Source organism: Taudactylus pleione, unplaced genomic scaffold, assembly GCF_031769625.1.
Source record: "Taudactylus pleione unplaced genomic scaffold, aTauple2 ptg000053l, whole genome shotgun sequence".
Taxonomy (NCBI): domain Eukaryota; kingdom Metazoa; phylum Chordata; class Amphibia; order Anura; family Myobatrachidae; genus Taudactylus; species Taudactylus pleione.
Window position 1 is genome coordinate 14,475,318 of NW_028284455.1, and position 19,819 is coordinate 14,495,136.

General features: G+C 38.9%; 1 protein-coding gene across 1 annotated transcript; it reads left to right on the forward strand.

The window, feature by feature from the left end:
* The first annotated feature begins 327 nt into the window (after nt 1-327).
* On the forward strand, nt 328-19,745 carry RAB5A (RAB5A, member RAS oncogene family). The gene is made up of 6 exons (XM_088462726.1): nt 328-480; nt 10,450-10,703; nt 13,488-13,639; nt 16,405-16,527; nt 17,702-17,795; nt 18,575-19,745. Exons 2-6 carry the CDS (start codon nt 10,538-10,540, stop codon nt 18,688-18,690), a joined length of 651 nt encoding a protein of 216 aa, XP_088318852.1. The 5' UTR covers nt 328-480; nt 10,450-10,537; the 3' UTR covers nt 18,691-19,745.
* The last annotated feature ends 74 nt before the right edge of the window (nt 19,746-19,819 follow it).

Genomic DNA, 19,819 nt, shown 5'->3' on the forward strand with positions numbered 1-19,819 from the left:
CCTGTCGCTGGACCTGGACGTCAGTGGCGTAACTGGGGTCGAGCGGGGCACGTGCCCTGGGCGCTGTTTCGGACCCAGCGTGTGTCCATCTCCTCCCCCCCCCCCGTCTGATACAGCGCCCAGGGCAAACTCATAGAAAAAGCAGAGTGGTAGTCATGTCATACAGTAGTGACGGAATAATGAGACCTCCTCGCGCTGTACACATATACACAAAGTAGTGTAAAAGTCAGCACGATGAAGCTACCTAACAGGACACAGTAACAGTGACAGAAACCCCCAGCCACAACACTGCGTGTAAGAGAAGTTTTTCCCAGCGGCTCGCCGTACCCTTGATGATGATGTCATGGGGATCATGTGATTGGGCCAGACCGGAGTCACCGAGCTGCAGCCCGGCAGGAAGCTGGCAGAGAGCAGGGAGAGGCAGGACTGGAAGCCGTTTCCCTGATATGTGGCTGCCGTGAGCGTCCACCCGTCTCTCCGGTAATAGCAGAGGTCGCCGGCGTCCTGTTGTCAGTGCCTGTGAGGGAGTGCAGGAAACCGGGGAGAGGGGCTGTTACGTGGATGTGCGTGTTGTTGTTTACATGGCGCCAATCAGCCATACACTTACAGTGCGGGGGCTTCACCCATCATCGGGGACCGGTGTCGCTACTTTCCGTTCCTTGAGCAGCCTATCAGCCCAGGAGGCTGTGGCCGGGTCACAGGAACTGAGCTTCGCCGCCAGGCCTCCGGTTACAGACAGTGTGACTGTATATACAGAGAGCTGTTACCGGGCTGCCCTAGTCACACTGTATATGCTAATTATGGTTATTATGCAGAGTGTAGGGAGATGGGGATGAAGTACAGAGCTCGCTCTCTATAAGCCCCAGTGTCACTTCCTAGGGGTTTCTCATCACAAATGTACCTTTACGTCCTCTGATTATAATGACACACTTGCTGTAACACCAGTGTCCACCTTTGTTTTAAACTGCTGCACCTGTACACCACGGGGTGCGCAGGGGATGCTCCTGTACACCACGGGGTGCGCAAGGGATGCTCCTGTACACCACCACCACTACCCCTTTTACACTAAAACCATGGGTTAAGCCCAGGTCACTGAACAGGAGCTTCAAGCCTTGTCACTTTGACTTGAAACCCATTCACACCACAGGTTGGACCCAGGATATTGCTGGGGCTACCCTCAGCTGGTGTTTGAAGATAACATCTCCAAGCATCTGGAATACTGCACTCTGTATGCCGTTAAGGTTAGGTCTATAACGAGGTGCTGTAAAGGACCTCTGACTTCACAACCACGTGACCCGTGGCTAAATGGGGAGGGGCACGGTTCAGAACGGGGACCAAAAGTGTTCTCTCGCCATGCTCACTTTGCTCACCACAGGTTAATATTTCCCCTCTATGCCCACATGGATAGTAACACTGGTAGCGGTCTGGTCCTGCTGCAGCAGTCACGTGGTTGTGATGTCAGAGGTTCTTTCTCCAACTTGAATCTAGCAACAACCATGCAGTTAACGGAACCCCCACAACCTGGATGCATCCCTTCTTGGCACCCAGGTTGGAAACCCAGGACCCGGGTTAACCATTTTACACCAAGCGTTAACCTGTCAATAACCTGGGTTTTAGCTGCGGTGTAATAGGGGTATTAATAAAACACCTTGGGATAAGGTATAAATAACAAAAGTATAATATCAATAAAATATTGAGCTTGGGGGTTTATATGGACTTAAGATGTACCTGGCTTTTGCAGATGTTTAATTTATATACATTTTTACATAATAATTATAATTGTTATTTAATAATGAACTTGCAGTAAACTAAAGGTAGTTGATCAAAGCATCTATCTCACAGTACAGCTTGCAATATCTGCAGATGAAGAAAAATATGTGCAAAAACGGGTGTGGTATAAGAGATAGACACCAGATATTAGACAGTCAATAGTTAGACATGGAAAAAAGTCTAGACACACTAAAGTTAGACATGTACAAAAGGTTTACAGGGTCAAAAGTTCACCATAAAAATGGTCGATTTTTTTTTTTTCTTTTTAGCCCTAATCTTCACCCTAATCCTAACCCTCCCTCCTGGTGCCTAATCCTAAAATAAAAAATTGTCGATCATTTTCATGTCCAACATTTGACCCTGTCGACCTTTTGTACCTGTCAAACTTTTTATATGTCTACCTTTAGTGTGTCTGACTTTTTTCCGTGTCGAACCTTTATCCTTGTCTAACTATTGACTGGCTAACATCTGTTGTCTAGATTCTAGACACTGAGGGGTATTCAATATGAAACGTTAACTTCACTGTCGAAGTTAACGTTTCTTATCAGAGTTTTTACCTGCGTTAAAGTATCGGGAGCGCACCCGCTTATCCCCGTATTCAATATAAAATTAACGAAAACGGGAGCCTCCGAAGTTGGATTTGCGTAAAGTTACGAAAGTTGCGTAAAGCTGTAAAAACATGGGGGATCACTATGGGTACCCCCGTTTTAGCCTTTAAATGAAAGTTGGGGATTTAAATAGCCGCAGCAGGTGTTTTTTCCCGACATTGAAGAAGTGATGCAGAAGAGCACTTAGGTTTTTTTTTTCGTTTTTTTAAGTGGTCCCATCAAATTTGGGGTACATGAAAATGGGTACTAGCATATTTTTAAGCCCCTAAAGTAAGTTTTTAAAAATTCTGCATTTGTGCACCTGCCGCTATAAATCTATTCTAGAAAACACCTGCCGCATACTTGCAGAATAGCCCTGAACCTATTTCCCTATTGTTAATCATTTTTTTCCCTTTTTTTTTTTTTTACCCCAATTTTTAAATAAATTTTTTGGGGTGTCCCTATTTTTTTTTTAAACTTTTTTTGACACAGTTCTTTTTTAAATGTCATTCCCAGGGGTGGAGGCTATTTTTTTTAAGCCTGCACCCCTAAACCCCAATTCTGCACTTTTTTTCGACACCTATTCAATGGTGAAAAGTTATCACTGTTTTTTATCAGACTTTTCAAAACTGCGATAAGTCTTTGAAATTGAATACGGTGTAAAACTAAAACCTGCGATAATGACGTCATAAGTGCGATATTAACGCAAAAACGATGTTATCGCTCCCATATTGAATACCCCTAATTGTCTATCTATGGTCGGGAACCCTGCAAAAACGTGTGCACAGTAAAAAAATAAATAAATAAAAAAAAGTGTTTATGGAAAGTTGAGTGATGCATTGTATATATACATTAGGACAATTGCAGATTACACAGCATCATGACACAGGCTTTATGGCAGACCAATATTGATCTTCGTTCTTGCCTAGCTGCTTTGTGGTGTTTTTTTTTTCCTCATTGGTGAAAGTTCACACATTGATAAAGATATATAGAACTATGGAAGAATTGTAATACAGCTTTCACAAGCTTTGAATATCCTTTGGTCTTAAAACTAAAGCACCAATTGCCACTTCAGGATGTAGGCTAAACAGGATATTTCCAAACTGTTTGTATTGTGAGCTAAAGTCAATTGAGCCCTGTAAGATTGTGTGAAAAGACAAGTTCACCTGATTATTTACATTTAGGGGTACATTTACTAATGTGAGAGTTTTTAGAAGTGGAGATGTTGCCCATAGCAACCAATCAGATTCTAGCTATTATCTTCTAGAAGGTGCTAGTTAAATGTTAAGTAGAATCTGATTGGTTGCTATGGGCAACATCTCCACTTCTAAAACCTCTCACTTTAGTAAATTTACCTCTTAGAGTACAAGTGGGATCTGTTTTATTGTTTGCGCTCTCTGAATTAGGCATTCAGTTTCCATCCATAACTAAAGTCACATGGGTGACAGATCTTGTACTGTTTTATAAAGTTGTAAACTTTTAGCCACATCAGGGTCTAATGCAGAGTTAAAAACAAATTGACCGTATATGCACCAGCTTTCCGCGCATATTCACTTATATGCAGAATTGTCCGCCCTCCCTTATATGTACACTTGGTTTGCCTCAGTCCAAATCTTCCATAGCTTTACGAAGAGTAATTCAGTTATTAAAACATAATTCCCTCCTCTAGTGAAGTTTACAATCTATATGCCATATCACATGGACACATAATTGTTTTATTAGAAGCCCATTAACCTGCTAGTATGTAGAGTGTGGGAGGAAACTGATGTACCAAGAGAAAAAACAGCAGATATGGGAGAACATACAAATGCCACACAGATAGTGTCTTGGGGATTTGAACGCATGACCTCAAGGCTGTGAAGTAGTAATGCTAAGCACTATGCCAACCATTATGCCTCTTCTGTTACAAGTGGTGGTGTGCTTTAAAGGCGGGTATCCACTACTAGATATACAAATGAGAGCACGATTACAACATTGCAATCGTGCTCTCTTTTGTATATCTAGTGATGTGCCTAGACTGAACATTCACTCGTTCAGTCCAGGCACATCCATCATCCCCGCACATGCTGAACCTGACTGGATCGTCAGGTTGACCAGCATGTACAAGCGATGATAGATGTCAGAAGCGACCAGCGTGCACGCGCATCGCTGGTTGCTTCCGACCAAAACATGCCCGATGCATGCGCGATTTGCAAGCAATTGCACAATAACGACGTCATTATCATGCAATCGCTTGCTAAAATCGCCTAGTGGATACCCCCCATAAGTGTGTATGACTCTGCATTGCCATACTTGCTTGCATTCAGTTTGCAACAATCACAGTGTGAAAACACGCAAGATGTGCTCATCAAACCGATGTACATTCAACTGTGCATCACATCCACCGTCTTCAATTACTTGCACTGTTTTTGCTTAGTCCATATTATATTCTTTTATTATGAAAATATATCTTAAAAACCCCTGTATGATCTATAAGACACATTAAAACTGTTCTGATGACTTATGATAGCCCAACATCATCTTGAGAGATTTCTTGTTTTGTTCCCCCATTAGTACTTGGGGAGCAAATTCATTTGTTTTAGGGTGAACTATAAAGCTGCTATAGCACCTAGGAATGTGTTTCCTCTAATGTACTCCTCCCCATACCAGAAATACCAGGAAAAGCAACTACTATAATACAGAATCTGCAAATGTCATTAACCATGTTTAAATAGAAGAATAGAGGCTGTATTCAGTTAGCAGCAGTAATTCACCACGTGAAGAAAAGGGTAATAGTCTTGGGCTTTTATACCTGAGGTTATTCAATTGCAACTCCTTTTCCTCCTGCGGGGAAAATTGAGGCTAACGTGCGTTAATCCATAATTTCCGGAATAAGTACGCATTGCTATTGTTAGCGTGTTTGCGGCACCTATGATAAGAGCACTTACCGTGGATTTCTGTTCGAGCCTCCCTCAGGCTCAAACAAAAATCGTCATTAAGTGCAGCCTGTAATTGAATAGCCCCGGCCGACTAATAATTTTTTTGAGGTGGTATTGTACTTTGAAAGTACCTTCTAAGTTTGAAAGTTGATGATTATTATTCTTTATTAGGCAAAGTGCAGCAGCTTGGAAATTAACATAAGAAATAGTGCTGGAAAGCTTAAATACTATAGGATTGGACAATATACTAGAAAAAGCAGGAGTTAAGTAAAAAAGGATTTTCAGTAAAGAAAAAGCAATTGGTTTGTGGATTCAAGAAAAAAAAAACTTGAAGAAAAATGTAGCAGATGGCATCTCCAAAAATCTCCAATAAATATGTATTGATGACCTTCCATCTATACAACCATATGTTTATTAATACTGTCCCCACCTTGCCCTCACAGTGCATTTTCTAAGCTCTTGATCCAACGTTTGTATCTGGAGGTATTCTTCAGCGATACTGGAGAGAGCACACTGTCAGGGGTTGCAACTAGTGGCACCCTGTGAAGAAAATAAATACATCCAGGGCACAGACAGTCACACTGTCAGTGAAACATCACGGAGCGGAGGATCACTAAGGGGTCCAGCTCACCCATAACCCGTACACCGTCAGGGACAGACACAAGCACCTGTTGTGGTTGTTCAGGCTGCTGGCTCCCTGCTCCCCATTGCACTTCTAAAGTCCATTGGATAGGCCTGTGCCGGACAGCTGACATAACTTTCCAGAGGGTGAGATAGTAGCGCTGAAGAACACCTCTGCAGTGTGGCTTCTAAGCTCCTCACACCCTTGCGGGTTACGTCATGGTGTCACCCACAAACTGCAGTACTGGGAGCAGGGCTTTGGAGGTCCCAAAAGTTATCACAGGTTTATTTTTGTTAAAAATTGGTCTCGATCTACTGGTTGATGCCCCGCAAGCTATTGGTTCATTTTGGCCAGGTCTGATAGAAAACATTTTGCCTACACTACTTGCAGGACTTCACAGTCCTGCAAGTAGAGCAGCCAGCAACGGGGCGATCATAAGGATCGCCCATGATTCGCTGCTGGCTGGGAGTGGGGAGAACAGGGAAAGGCGGGGCTGTTGCAGTACTGTCAGCCAAAGCTGTTGGGCAATTAGGTAAAAAGTACGCAGTATGGGAATCACCCGTTGTAGTTTGGTGCAAAAAGGATAGGTGTATGAGGACACAGGGCCGACCTGAAATGTCACACATCACTTTTTGTCTCATATTATAGGTATTATTTTTCCCTCAAATGTAGTGCTGTATGCAATACATATGTTAAGAACGGGCAAACCTTGAGCATCTACATATGTATGCCTTTGAAGCACTGTCCTCTAAAATGAGCAGTCTGGGGTGGAAGAGTTAAAAAGCTGGAGTTATTAGGTATAATCCATATATTCTCTCAATGCATCTCCTCAAATGCTAATAAAAGTAAGATTTAAACTCTATAATCTCAAAATTGCTCATGTCAGACAGATGATCGCTAGTAAGCAATTAATCAGCCACATTGGAGCGATGAAAATTGCTTATTTTGATTATCCTTATGCCCCCCTCATAGAGTTACATAAATTATCCACATGGGCCTTCTAGTAATGATTTTATCTGTACTCTTGATAGACTATCAGGAAAAGGGTAATGCCAGATGAGTGCTTTAGCACACCAGGGAACTGCAACATTCCAAAGATCTGATACGCTTACTGTGTTATGAAAGTGAATGGGAAACATTGTTCTCCTAGTACTCAATAGCAATTATTCTTTCTAAACCATGTTTTGAAATATTTTTGGCATTTTGTTCTAATTAATGTTGAAACGAGGAGTGTGTCTTGCAATTATTTGTGGCGTTAAGTATAGTTCTATTTAATCTACATTGACTGAGACAGCCTTGTCGATTGTAGTGTTTCAAAACAGTTTTAAAGATGTCTCCATTTCTTTTCTTTTTTTTTTAAATGAAGTACAGTAACTGTATAAAGTGTGAGTTTGACATCCTTTGAGCTTACCTCCCCATTCTGCCTGAAGGTTACATCACCCTTGGCAGCTAGAGGTGTGTCCCACACGGTGTTGAATTTCTGTGAGTCCTCATCAGAATTTCAGTGTATATCACCTGCCAAGTGCGAACAGGTCATACATAACATACTGGAATGTGAACATATTACAAACCTTTGTGCCTGTTAAAGGAAAAGTCCTTTGTGGCTCAACCGTGTACATATTAGATACAGGGCCAATTGTAGTACGTGCCAATTTTTTTTCCACGGTTTTGCTAAATTATTTAATTAAAGCGGCAGTTTTATAACCGGCAAAACCAGTTTGAAAAAATAAATAAATCTCATTGCAAAAGAACAGAAAATAAGCTCTTTTGCCGTATTGTTAAATATTACATTTGTCTCCCAGTCTACTAGACTGTTTATGACGTACATGATGGACACTTTTTGAAGTCTATTTTGCACATTAACCCCTACGCCCCCTCCTTCCCACCAAAAAAGTAGTGCAGTTTATTAACAATTTTTATATGACTGTAGATTTTATTATATAATTAATATTACCTTGTGTAGTATTTGCCATATTTAGCATTGTAAGTAATCTGGCAGATCACTGTGTGCTTTGAAAGCAATGCCCTGCTGCGCTCATATTAAGCACTTACAGGAGTGCCGATATGGCAAGTTTTTCTTTGCCCCTCTCTGCTTAATAGAACGTTTCGCTGATGTCAGGGAATTGATTACCCTCCAAAGTGTGCTTGTGGTCTATTCAGACTGTGGGCAGCTGTGTATTTTATTGGCATTCGTCCTATATGCTCAATATAAATTTGCTAGGAATGGGATGCATTTGCGTGAATAGTGGACGGTTAGCATGCTAATTAGTTTTAGTTACGTATAGCCTATACTCAAAATTATAGTGTTTTTTTTTTGTTTGTTTGTTTTTTACATTTTAACACTCTGTAGTGGCGTTTACTTTCATACTAAAATGACTTTCTATTTGAAAGCATTTCTGAAATCTCCTATATAGTATTAACAGTGCCATATGAGCAAGGAGATCAGGTATTCTTTTAGTATATGAATAAATATCTGCTACTCGCTTTTTGTATTTTCTTATAAAGTACGACAATGTGGCGGTGTTTACAATGACGCTGCTTCTGCTTCAGTATGTTTAGATCGCTGGAGGGTATTGGTAAACTCCATTTGGTCTTAGGGAGAAAAGTACATTTGTAAACATGCAGAAACTGCTTCCTCATTCTAGAGAACACAACCACAAGATTGGTTGCTAAGCACATTTCTAAGTCCTTTATTTGGTTTTTATAATCTAAAAACGTGTGCTTTTTTCAGATTCATGCAACAAAAATATTAAATATTATATAAATAAGTCACTCAATTCAGTGGGACTTAAAATTGTTTTTTGCTCTCATGTCTCTCCATAAGTTATTCAAGAATATATTGGGGGGTGGGAGGGGGGGTTGTATCAATATTCTAAAGAGTGTAGAAGTTGCCTAGTGTTAATTCTAGCACCCTGCACCTGTCACAACCCGTGCAGTTTCTTTTTCCCGCCTGGGGTGTCGCTCTCTGTTCTGGCACACTCTGGTCTGTATCTCAGCAGTTCGTTACATTAGTTGAGTGTGCTAGAAGCACCAGAGCAAAGTGTGACACCCCAGGCAAGAAAGAGGAACTGCACGGGTTGTGACAGGTGCAGGGTGCTAGAATGAACACTAGTTGCCCATAGTAACCAACCATCTTCTACCTATCATTTTATAAGAGGGAAATTAAATTCAACACGATGGACGTGATGTGCTGTCCCGGCGAGGAAAAACTTGTGATGTTGGCACTACCGTATATGGCCGATATGCATGCAGCCGGGTATTGCAGCAATGCCTGGTGCACATCACACTGAATTGAATCAACCCCATAGAATGTACTTGATAAATGCTAATTGGTTGCTATGTGTACTTCTCTGAATGTCCACTTCTCGACTGGCTTCTTATTCTTCTGGGCGATTTCTTTATCATGCAAGCGCTAGCCAAACATTTGGCCGAAAGGGGCAGCCCATGGCCAAAATGTAGAACTTGTGCCACTCTGAGTAATACAGCAGCTAGACAGATGTGATCAGCAATGCGTTAAGGAGCCCTTAAGCTGGGTACACATTAGACGATGTGCGCCCCCAGTGGCGCACAATGCGACCGAATGATATATCGTGTGGTCCGTACACACTACACGATCTGGTGCGACCGCCCGATATGTCGTTCCCTGGCTGCATCCCCAAGCATAGTGTCGTTCCTTGAATCTTCAGATTGGCCTGCACTGCAGGCCGTTATGAAGATGCGACAAACGACACGCAGTAGAGTATACACATTTGACGATGTGGGCAATTTGTTGTTCCGATCCATCAGAAATTGGCAAATCGTCCAATACATCGTCTACTCTGTACCCAGTTTAAGATTCTCCGCCACCTGTCTTCTGCTTACAGGAGGCTCTGTTAATATGCATTGAAAATATGCTGCAATAAAATTCTCAGTAATAGAAATTTTTTTTAACGCTTGCAGATCCTACAAATTTGCATTATGATCATTATTTATACTGTTTCCGGGGTAGTGACTATGCTGTTGTTTCTAGTCACTAGAATGTTAACAGTGTGCTGCTGTATAGGGATAATTGTGGCAACCTCCCTCCCCATATTCAAGCATTTGGTAGAAAATGTGATTAAATGTTTGTTGAAACAGTCTGGTTTGCTTCTACTTAACATTTATTGCATGGTACTTTCTTTTCATGTAAAATAACATGCATAGTTTTAATAGCTTTACTAACGTGTATGTACAACACGTTTATTGTCCAGTTAATGTTTGGTGTGGGAGCAGCATTGTTTCACTTTGCCCAAATCAATGGTATTAAGTGAGATCCTCCTACACCAACCAGTAAGCAGAGCTCGTTTTCTGCTGGCACTGACTGTCGCATAGTGAGGATCTAATTACTGAGTCCTTGTTGAGAGAAATGAATACTGTGTGTAGCCCGTGAATGTGATAATAAACTTACTTTGGAACATGGCTTTTGATCACACAAATGTTTCCAAACAGTTGCTCAGGCCTTAAATACTTAATAAGAAATAGTCAAGTATTTGAGTTGTGTTCATTTACAGTATTTTCTCATTTTTATTAATAGATTACGAGAAGGATACGTGATTGCAGAACCTCTTTGCTTCGTGGACTATTGTATATAAATACAGAGACTTGCCTATCGAAATTCAAATATGGCTAATCGAGGAGGAGCCACCAGACCCAATGGACCAAATGCTGGGAATAAAATCTGTCAGTTCAAGCTCGTCCTCTTAGGAGAGTCAGCTGTGGGAAAATCCAGCCTAGTGCTACGTTTTGTAAAGGGACAGTTTCATGAATTCCAAGAAAGCACAATTGGAGGTTAGAAAAAAACACGAGCAATTACTGTTGCACTTAGTAATGTGCTACTGTAATTTTTTGAGAAAACATTGCACAGTATTAAGAATGTATTATTATTTTTGTTTACCTAAATACCAGACACCCTGGCCATGCCAAGCAAATTGTGATATACCAGTTTTTTTGGTGTTGTATGAAAGGTCGACACCAGAATGTTGACAGGTTCTGAATAACAGTCAGAAAGTCGACATGGACTTTAGGCCGACAACCAATATATCGACATTCTAAATGGTTGACATGGTTAAAATGTCAACATGCTCATAATGTAGATATCCAGAATTTCAAGTGTTTTGCTTAGTTTAGCCTAACCCTAAAAATATGCAAAAAAAAACCCCAGTGTGTCAACATTTATAAATGTCAACAGTATAATTATGAACATGTCAACATCTTAACTATGTTGACCTTTTTGAATGTTAATATATTGGCTGTTGACAGTCTGAATGTCGACATTCTGACTGGATAATGAGTGTTTTACAATTGAAAGGATTAGAGATTTTTATTGCACATTGTGTGCATTTTTTTCAACCGCACTTACAGTTGTCTGCTGGCGTAAGCAGTTTTGAAATCCACAACACAGAAAGCTATTTGCACCAGTTCAGGGAAGAGAATATGGTATGTCCAGTGGGGACGGTTGTGCGCAGGGGACTGGATAAGACACCTGCCCAGTAACTGATAGATGAAATCTACAATGAATCAGGATAGGCAAGTATTCTGTTCACAAAATGCAAACATTACAATTAGTTTAGATAGAAATTCTCTCAGGTGGAATTCTCCTTTAATTCTGTTGTGATATAAGAACACTGAAATGACAAGTCTTGGCGTGCCAACTATGTGTGAATTCACCAAACAGCACTACAGTTACTGCAGGTATATAGTACTGTATGTCATTCAGTAATACATAGGACTTGGCAGTGTGTTTACTTGATCTGCAAAGATGGATCATTCCTGTTACATTAGATCAGGGACTTTCAACCTTTTTCAACTCGCGGCACACCGAACAAGATTTTAAAATTGCTAAGGCACAGCATCAGTCCCTCACGGGGAAAAAAACACACACATTGGCCCCATGGGAAAAACACTCACAAATTGGCCCCCCCACAGGAAAAAGAGCAGACCTTGGCCCCCACAGAAAAACAAACGCACACATTGCCCCCCATAGATAAAAAATAAAACACAATGGTGCCCACAGAACAGAAACATTGGGCCCCACAGAAAAAAATACAAAACAAAATGGTCTCCAAAGAAAGAAAACAAACACGCATATTGCCCCCCACAGAAAAAAAACAAAAAAAAATCAAGTTGGCTTTCTGAAGAGCACAACACTGTCTGGGCCAGCAATAGTAAAGTCAGCTCTGACTGCACTGACCTCGCGGCACACTTGACAACTGCCCACGGCACAGTGGTTGAAAAACGTTGCATTAGAGTAATGTTATCACTTAAATTTGCATTACTTTGAAGTGGCACAGATTTTTTTGTACACCCCTTTATAATGGCAGTGTAAGTGAGTTGTGAACAGGAGAAACAGCCGGAACTCGCAGTGTGTGTGATTGCAGCTTCAAATTGGTACTACCGCTCTCCAAACCTGCCTCTCCTTCCTGATGAGGTCATACAGATCCCATTTTCAGAGTGCTGCGAGATGGAGGAACTAAATAAGCTGCAGATGGTAATTGTCCCTCACTACAGTGATCATACAAGTAAATATGCTTCCTTTGGAAGTGGTATGTAAGCATGAATAGTTCATCTTATTTCATCATGATTTCATGAATGGAGAGCTGACAACCAACGAGCAGAACATTGCTTTGTTAGTTCCCCTCCTAGCCTTGGCTGGTATAATTAATGGTTGCTAGCTTGATGTATGAATTTTTATGAACTACACTAGACCTATATAAATTTAAACTTGAAATGTGCTGGTTACAATCATTATTATAAAACTATTTTCCAGGGTGTTATGCAAACTAGTCTTAATAATATGCAATATTAGTTTGTTCTGACCACAAACCATTAGGTCGCCTTCATCACAAACCCAGTGTAAAAACTTACTGCAGCTCCAATTTGTCAGTGATAAAACCATCCACCGAGGGACATAACTCAGCGCCTCCCTTTACCTCTAATCCAACTTTCAGTGAATGGTAAAGTAGATATTGGTACACTTACTCTGCAGTCCTCTGACTTGCTGCTGCTCACCCCTGAACCATACAACTTTCGGCATTGCCAAACAGCTTTTGGGTTCCTGGCTTACACTTTACGGTTATTGAGCTGGCTGCAAATGAAGTTATGGGGGAAATAAAAGCCCAGGTGCAATCAGAAATCGTTTTCTGTACAGGTCAAAGGCAAGTAACTTTCTTAGTCCTGTGCTTTTCCCTTCCCGACATTATCATCACCGCCACATAACTACATGGGGTCTACAAAAGCACATTGAAAAATAACCAATATTAGCTATTTTTTTTCTGCATTGTTCCTGAAGCACTATGGCAGAGCTCATTTGTTTCTTGCATCTTAAAAATATGTATCTGACTTTCTAAGTAACAAATAATAGTTTGTAAGAAACAAAACAATTGATGCAATATGATAGAGGCCTCTTGAAAACGAGTGCCAGCTATTATATAGTGCTATCCTCTTGGATATTACATCTTAGGTTGGTTTTGCAAGGCAGCTAGTGCATTTCTTGTTATTTGTAAATAATAGATTGTTATTGTTCCTTTCTCACACCACCTCTCTCCTCTTTTGCTTCTCCATTTTTGGATATAGCTGCATTTCTCACCCAGACGGTCTGCCTTGACGATACAACAGTAAAGTTTGAAATTTGGGATACAGCTGGTCAGGAAAGATATCACAGCCTAGCTCCAATGTACTACAGGGGAGCCCAAGCTGCAATAGTTGTATATGACATCACCAATGAGGTACTGTGACTTTCTTTTGTGTTTTTCAGTTTCTGTCTTATAATAATTGTTAGAGATTATCGTTTTGCAAAAAGAAGAAAAAGTTACTGTTTTTCTGTATTACTCTCCTACTCATAGACATAATTACTGACCATTTTCTTCTGATGGGTTGCTATACAATAATGAGGGAAATATCAGGCAGTGTGCGGAAATGTGGAGGGGTCATTACTAAATGTATTTTAGTGTGTGTGTGTGTGTGTGTGTATATATATATATATATATATATATATATATATATATATATATATATATATATATATATATATATATATATATATAAAATATAATATAATATATTGCTCCATGTGTGCAAAAAACTTATCTGGAAAACATGAAATTCCACTTAATATGGTGGTTGGGGTTTTACATTTTGATTTTGTTATTTTGACTTCTAATTGTATGTAGGCTTATTTTTTATTATATACCTTAATATAGTAATTGTTGAGAGTTTTAAACTAACGTATTATGCTTCTCTTTACTGTACTGTGTACATAGTGCATGACTGTGCTGCTGTCTCGCCCGGCTGGGATTTAAGCCTCAGTACATAATGTGTCTGTTTTTCCAGTGCAGTTAATTCTATTGCGTAAAGAAAAAATTGAACAACCTTTACCGTTTAGATATTAGTACTACCCTTAATTCATACGCTAGTATTTTTGTGTATTAAGATTATTTTTAATTTTAATGTCGCATGAACGCGCCAGGAATTGAAAGAACAGCCCGACTATTCTGTAGGTGTGTACTTGGCTTTAATCAGCACTTTGCTGAATGGAAACCTTTTTACTGCACACAATGAATTCCACTTTAACTCTTGAGTGCTGAAAGTGCACTCGATCCAACTATTGGGACAACTGTTAAAAATGTATGTATAACATGTTTTTTCCAGAGCCAAACTTATTATTTTTTTTTACAAAATTTAGACTTTTTCTTTCTTGGTGGGGTGATAGGTCATATGACAGCTTTACTTTAAGAGGAATTATTTTGCACTAAAATGGTGATATAATGATGCAAATGAGTGCGGAATTGAGCAGCAGGAGGGTGTGGGGGTCAGGATGGAACAGCAGGGACGGATCTGCAACGGAGCAGAGAGGACGACGGAGCAGTTGCTGGGTCCAGTATACTAGTAATTATCCGCACAGAAACAGACAAATCTCAGGTGTACGACTCCAAATTATTGATAATATATAAATGCAATAAAATTTTGCAAGCAATAGAGGTTTTTAGCATAATCATGGCCAAGGTTGTGGTCCTATCCACCATATCCAGGTAACCTCTGTAGGGTAGGACCCTAACATACTAGGTTTCAAATCCAGAGCGCAGGACCCCCCCAAACTAGCCCAGGGCACCGCCGTAGTAAGAAAAGTGCAGTGTAAAGAGATAGTTAAGAGCAGCTACAGCTGCATATAAAGAATGAAAGTAAAACAGTGAAGTACATGTATATTAAACACACAGTGAAGGGTTAAAATGTGTTATAAAAGAAAAATGTGTTATAATTCGGTGCCCTGAAACAGATCAACCAAAGTAATCCAGGGGGACCCACCCCCCAAAAATGAACCAAAGTTGCACTACAGTATATAACTTGTCGGACTTACCTAGAATTGTGCCTAATACAGTGTGCATATACATTACCAGACTCCATGCTTTTAAACCAATAAGGAAGGCTGCTGATCCAGACTGAGGGCGTCTCCTTTCCCTCAGATGTGCAATAAAGCACATTAAATGGAGTATATGTGAAAGATTCCTGCACTGCACAACCTGAATATTTACAATGGGAGGTGCTACCTGATGAGACTAATTGGGCCAGTTTGGGGGGTCCTACGCTCTGGATTTGTTAGGGACCTACCCTAAAGAGGTTACCTGGATATGGTGTGTAGGCTCATAACCTTGGCCATGATTATGCTAAAAACCTCTATTGACTGCAAAATTTTATTGCATTTATATATTATCAGTAATTTGGAGTTGTGCACCTGAGATTTGTCTATTTCTGTGCCTGCAATTATTCTTATCAGGTAGCACCTCAATTTTTTTTTTTTTTTTCAGGTTGTGCAGTCCAGGAGTCTTTCCCATATACTAGTAATTATCCTAAGGGAGCAATATTATTTACTGACTATATTAGGGGGAGGGGATTAATGAATAAATCTATATTACTTATCCATTATATTTGTTTCCAATATTATATAATTGCTAATAAGGACAACAACATTTTTTATTTATACTAGGGGAACTAATATTTTATGATATGGGCGCCACTATTAGTGACCTAAAATAACAATTATACATTGATTACTAATAGGGCTATTAAAAATGTATTTATGTTGAAAAGGGGGGAAACAATTATTTTATATCGCAATAAATGGTGCCCCCATCAATAAATGCATTTGTATTAGTAATTGTTTAATATTGGCAACTTTATATAAGTAACTTCTGGCCCAATATATATTTTTCAAATAATATTGCACCTGTAAGATTATTAAGGGGTTTTTAATGCTTTTTTTTCAATACATAATAGTTGCCCACATAATAAGGGTATTGCTCCTCCTCATCTCCTTATTGGACAGATAGCTCAAATGGCAAACATTGTAACAAGCACAAATCCTTTTTTTATTTGTTGAGCATTTACATGAGATCGGAGAAGCAATGTGGGTGAGAAAGAAAGCATACCATTGCAGGTAACCACTGTGATGCAAACTGATAAAGTACAATAGAGTATTAAATTCACTATATTACAGGAATCATTTGCAAGAGCGAAGAACTGGGTGAAAGAACTTCAGAGACAAGCAAGCCCCAATATTGTAATAGCTTTGTCTGGTAACAAAGCAGATCTGGCTTCCAAGCGAGCTGTGGACTTTCAGGTAAGGGGTGTGTGTGGATAGATAGATAGATAGATGTATCCCTGCTACTAAACTCCATACTATTGAATATGTATCTTTTTTTTTTTTTTTATCTAAATCTGATAATGTAATATAACTCTGTTTCTTGTCAATACACTGTAGTGTAGTGGTTCCCAAATTTTCTTGAATCACGGCGCCCTAGAGTATTAGCAATTTTTTCACAGCACTCCAAAAATTTATCTTGAGAAATTCTGAAAAAAATATTCAATTAAGTAAATTGTTCTTATCTCTCATTGTAAGGTTCAGTTATGGGGAGGTGGACAAGATTGCCCTTCTGTTTGTACACATTTTTTGATTGGCAGCCACAAGGACTGGTTTTGTCTATCGCACCGATCATAAATAATTTGATTTGGTCCCAGACCACCAACCCGAGGCACCTCTGCAAGTGCCCTGAGGCACCCCAGGGTGCCACGGCACTCAGTTTGCGAACCACTAGTGTTTAACTAGAAATTATTTTGTTTTATGGCGTTCTTATTAACATTTGCGGACCATGTGGCACCGTAAACCAAAGTTTCAGTGGTGCTGCTATTTCATATTATATGCTAAATAGTCGTGTTCTGCTTCGTAATGTTTTAGTTCATTATAATGCCAGAAGACATTACGTCATCATTTCCCACTTTAACAATGGCTTTGATTTTTTTTTTTTTTGTTAGAGAGATTTTGAGTGGACTAACTATAAAGATCCATTTTGTTTATTTTAATTTTTGTGGCAGTGAAGGAAATTGTATTTATCAGCCTCCTTGTTCCAGCAAAAACATTTTTTTTACAAATTATTATATGGGCCAAGTGATTTGCATCTCAATTCACCTTTTCCGTCATCATGGAACAGTCTGTGTATAATGTATTTTATGTAGTGTTTGGGTTTTTATTTTTCCTTTTTTTTTTTTTCAGGAATATATTTACTTCCTGTTTAGACTCTGCTTGTCAGCAACCTCCTTAACATTCTAACAATCCATATATTCACTTTCTAAAATGTCTCTATACCATCCTGTCATTTAAAACTCTGTTCAAAGTCTAGCAGCCATGTATTTATAACAATACCATATACCTTTTCTTTTAATTGTAGTTTACGTTTAATAGCCCATCCAAACAAATTTGCAAGTTCTCATTGATCAAGCTGTAACATATTTTGCAGGAGGCTCAGGCTTATGCAGATGATAATAGCTTGTTGTTTATGGAGACTTCGGCCAAAACATCTGCAAATGTGAATGAAATATTCATGGCAATAGGTAAGTGTAATAAGTAAGAGCATTAGTCTTTGTTGCACTGGATGCTATGTATGAATATAGGAGTGTGACCAAAACTGTGTGCAGAAAATTGACCGCTTGTTACAGTGCTGTGTTTTGAAGTAGTTTAATAACCTGACTTCATGTTTCATTGGCGCATCACGCTTATATATAATTTTATTATTTTAAAGGGGGTAACTTAAATCCTGTAAACAAAGAAAAATCCCCATTAAACTGGTCATCTATGCCTTATTAACTATGTATGTTTTGTTGATGTACTCTCAGTAGATGTATAAATGGTCTTGACCACTAACTGATTCTCTTGTGATCCTGTTCATAAAATATGTACAAGCATATTGAACACACCTTTCCATATCATAGGTTTGCTCATATACCACTGTAATATGCATAAAAAAACACATTCCCTCAATAACGGTCAATAATATAGTGTAAAATAATGTGTTGAAATGTAGGATCTTCTGGAAACATATACACATTAATGCTTTTTCTATCTCTATCTAATATATGTGTAGTTCATAAGTTTTTTAAATCCACTTACAAAACTGTAGAGATTTGTTATGTTAAAATAATGAGATGTGCATTTAGCAAAATGTGCCCTGAGAATAGCATGCAGTTCTCAGCTGTGTACTTGATTTAGGTCTTAAATAACCTTTTATAAAGTGCTTTTTGAATTTGCCAATTTTGTAAAATATTTTCTCATCCCTCTCCCCTTCCCCCCTCTCCCCCCTTCTCCCCCTATCACCTCCATTTTTCTTTTATAGCCAAAAAACTTCCCAAGACTGAACCACAGACTGGTGGAGGCAACACTGTCAGAGGAAGAGGAGTAGACCTTACTGAAACTGCACAACCTAGCAAAAGTCAATGCTGTAGTAACTAAGCCTTCATGTACTTTCAAACTGTATTGATATTCTCTCGCTTCCTAATTGTTAAAATAACAATTGAGTGTTTAACCCTTTCAGCCTCGGTGCCGATCCTTCAACGCAATGCGTTACAAGTCCCCCTGGCAGTAAATACAATAACATGCCCAGTAAAAACTTTAATGAGAGAGAGACTTGCAGTGTTGTCTCACTCGTAAAACAGCCGTCTTTAAGTGCGGATTCTGATTTTTAACATGCATGCATTATTTTCTAAAAGCAAATAAATTGTTGTTGTGTAGCAGATACACTCATAATAATAATAATAAGAAGAATATTAATAATAATATTAGTAAAACTCGAGACAAAGAAAAACTGTCGCCAAATGTCAGACATTGGAAATAACTGAAATGATAGTTTTTATCTGTGGTGAATTGCAGGTCCATCTTATTGATGATGACGATTATTAACCCACAGTTAAACATTTTAGACTTTTTTTTTTTTGTTAAATAATTTTAATTCAAGTAGAAGCAAATATGTAACAAATGGTTTGTTTTGGCTTTGTCACAGTATTCATTGAAAATCGCCTCTTCTACAGTTAGTGTACATTCCGCGCTACTTATTGTGTAACTTATCGGCCATTAATTGTCTTGCTTCTTACATAGAAAATAGAAAACAAAATACGGTTTGCTTACACCATTATTTTTTGGGGGAATTTTTTATTTTATTTTAAAAATAATGCATTAAAATCATGTTAAATTCTGTGAGCTATATTATTCAGGTTGATTCATTTGAGATGTATTTTTTTTTTTCTTAAATTAATTTTCCTTCATGGAACACACTCTAGTATCCGTTAATTCTGCTTTTATGGGTTTTTTTTGTTTCTTTGCCCAATACAAGTACAATGGTCTAACAATTATGTGTACTCCATTTAGTTATCTTAAAATTGGATGGTAAAATTGTATTGTAAATAGGGTACTGGATTGTAGTCTTCATTTTTGTTTAATATGTTCTGTTGTTTGATTTAGTTTAAAATTGTACAGTTACTAAAATGATGAAATAAAAAAAGCTAATGTTACTTTTTGTTTTTCTCTGTCAAAGATTTACTGTGGTCACCATTGGTATCCATGTACCGTAATTACTGTAAAAATT

What these genes read in the sequence shown, in the direction of transcription:
- RAB5A (XM_088462726.1), top strand. Translation starts at nt 10,538, where the DNA reads ATGGCTAATCGAGGAGGAGCCACCAGACCCAATGGACCAAATGCTGGG. An exon ending in AGCGAGCTGTGGACTTTCAG is followed by an intron (nt 16,528 to 17,701) that starts GTAAGGGGTGTG and finishes CATATTTTGCAG; the next exon opens with GAGGCTCAGGCTTATGCAGA. An exon ending in TGAAATATTCATGGCAATAG is followed by an intron (nt 17,796 to 18,574) that starts GTAAGTGTAATA and finishes TTTCTTTTATAG; the next exon opens with CCAAAAAACTTCCCAAGACT.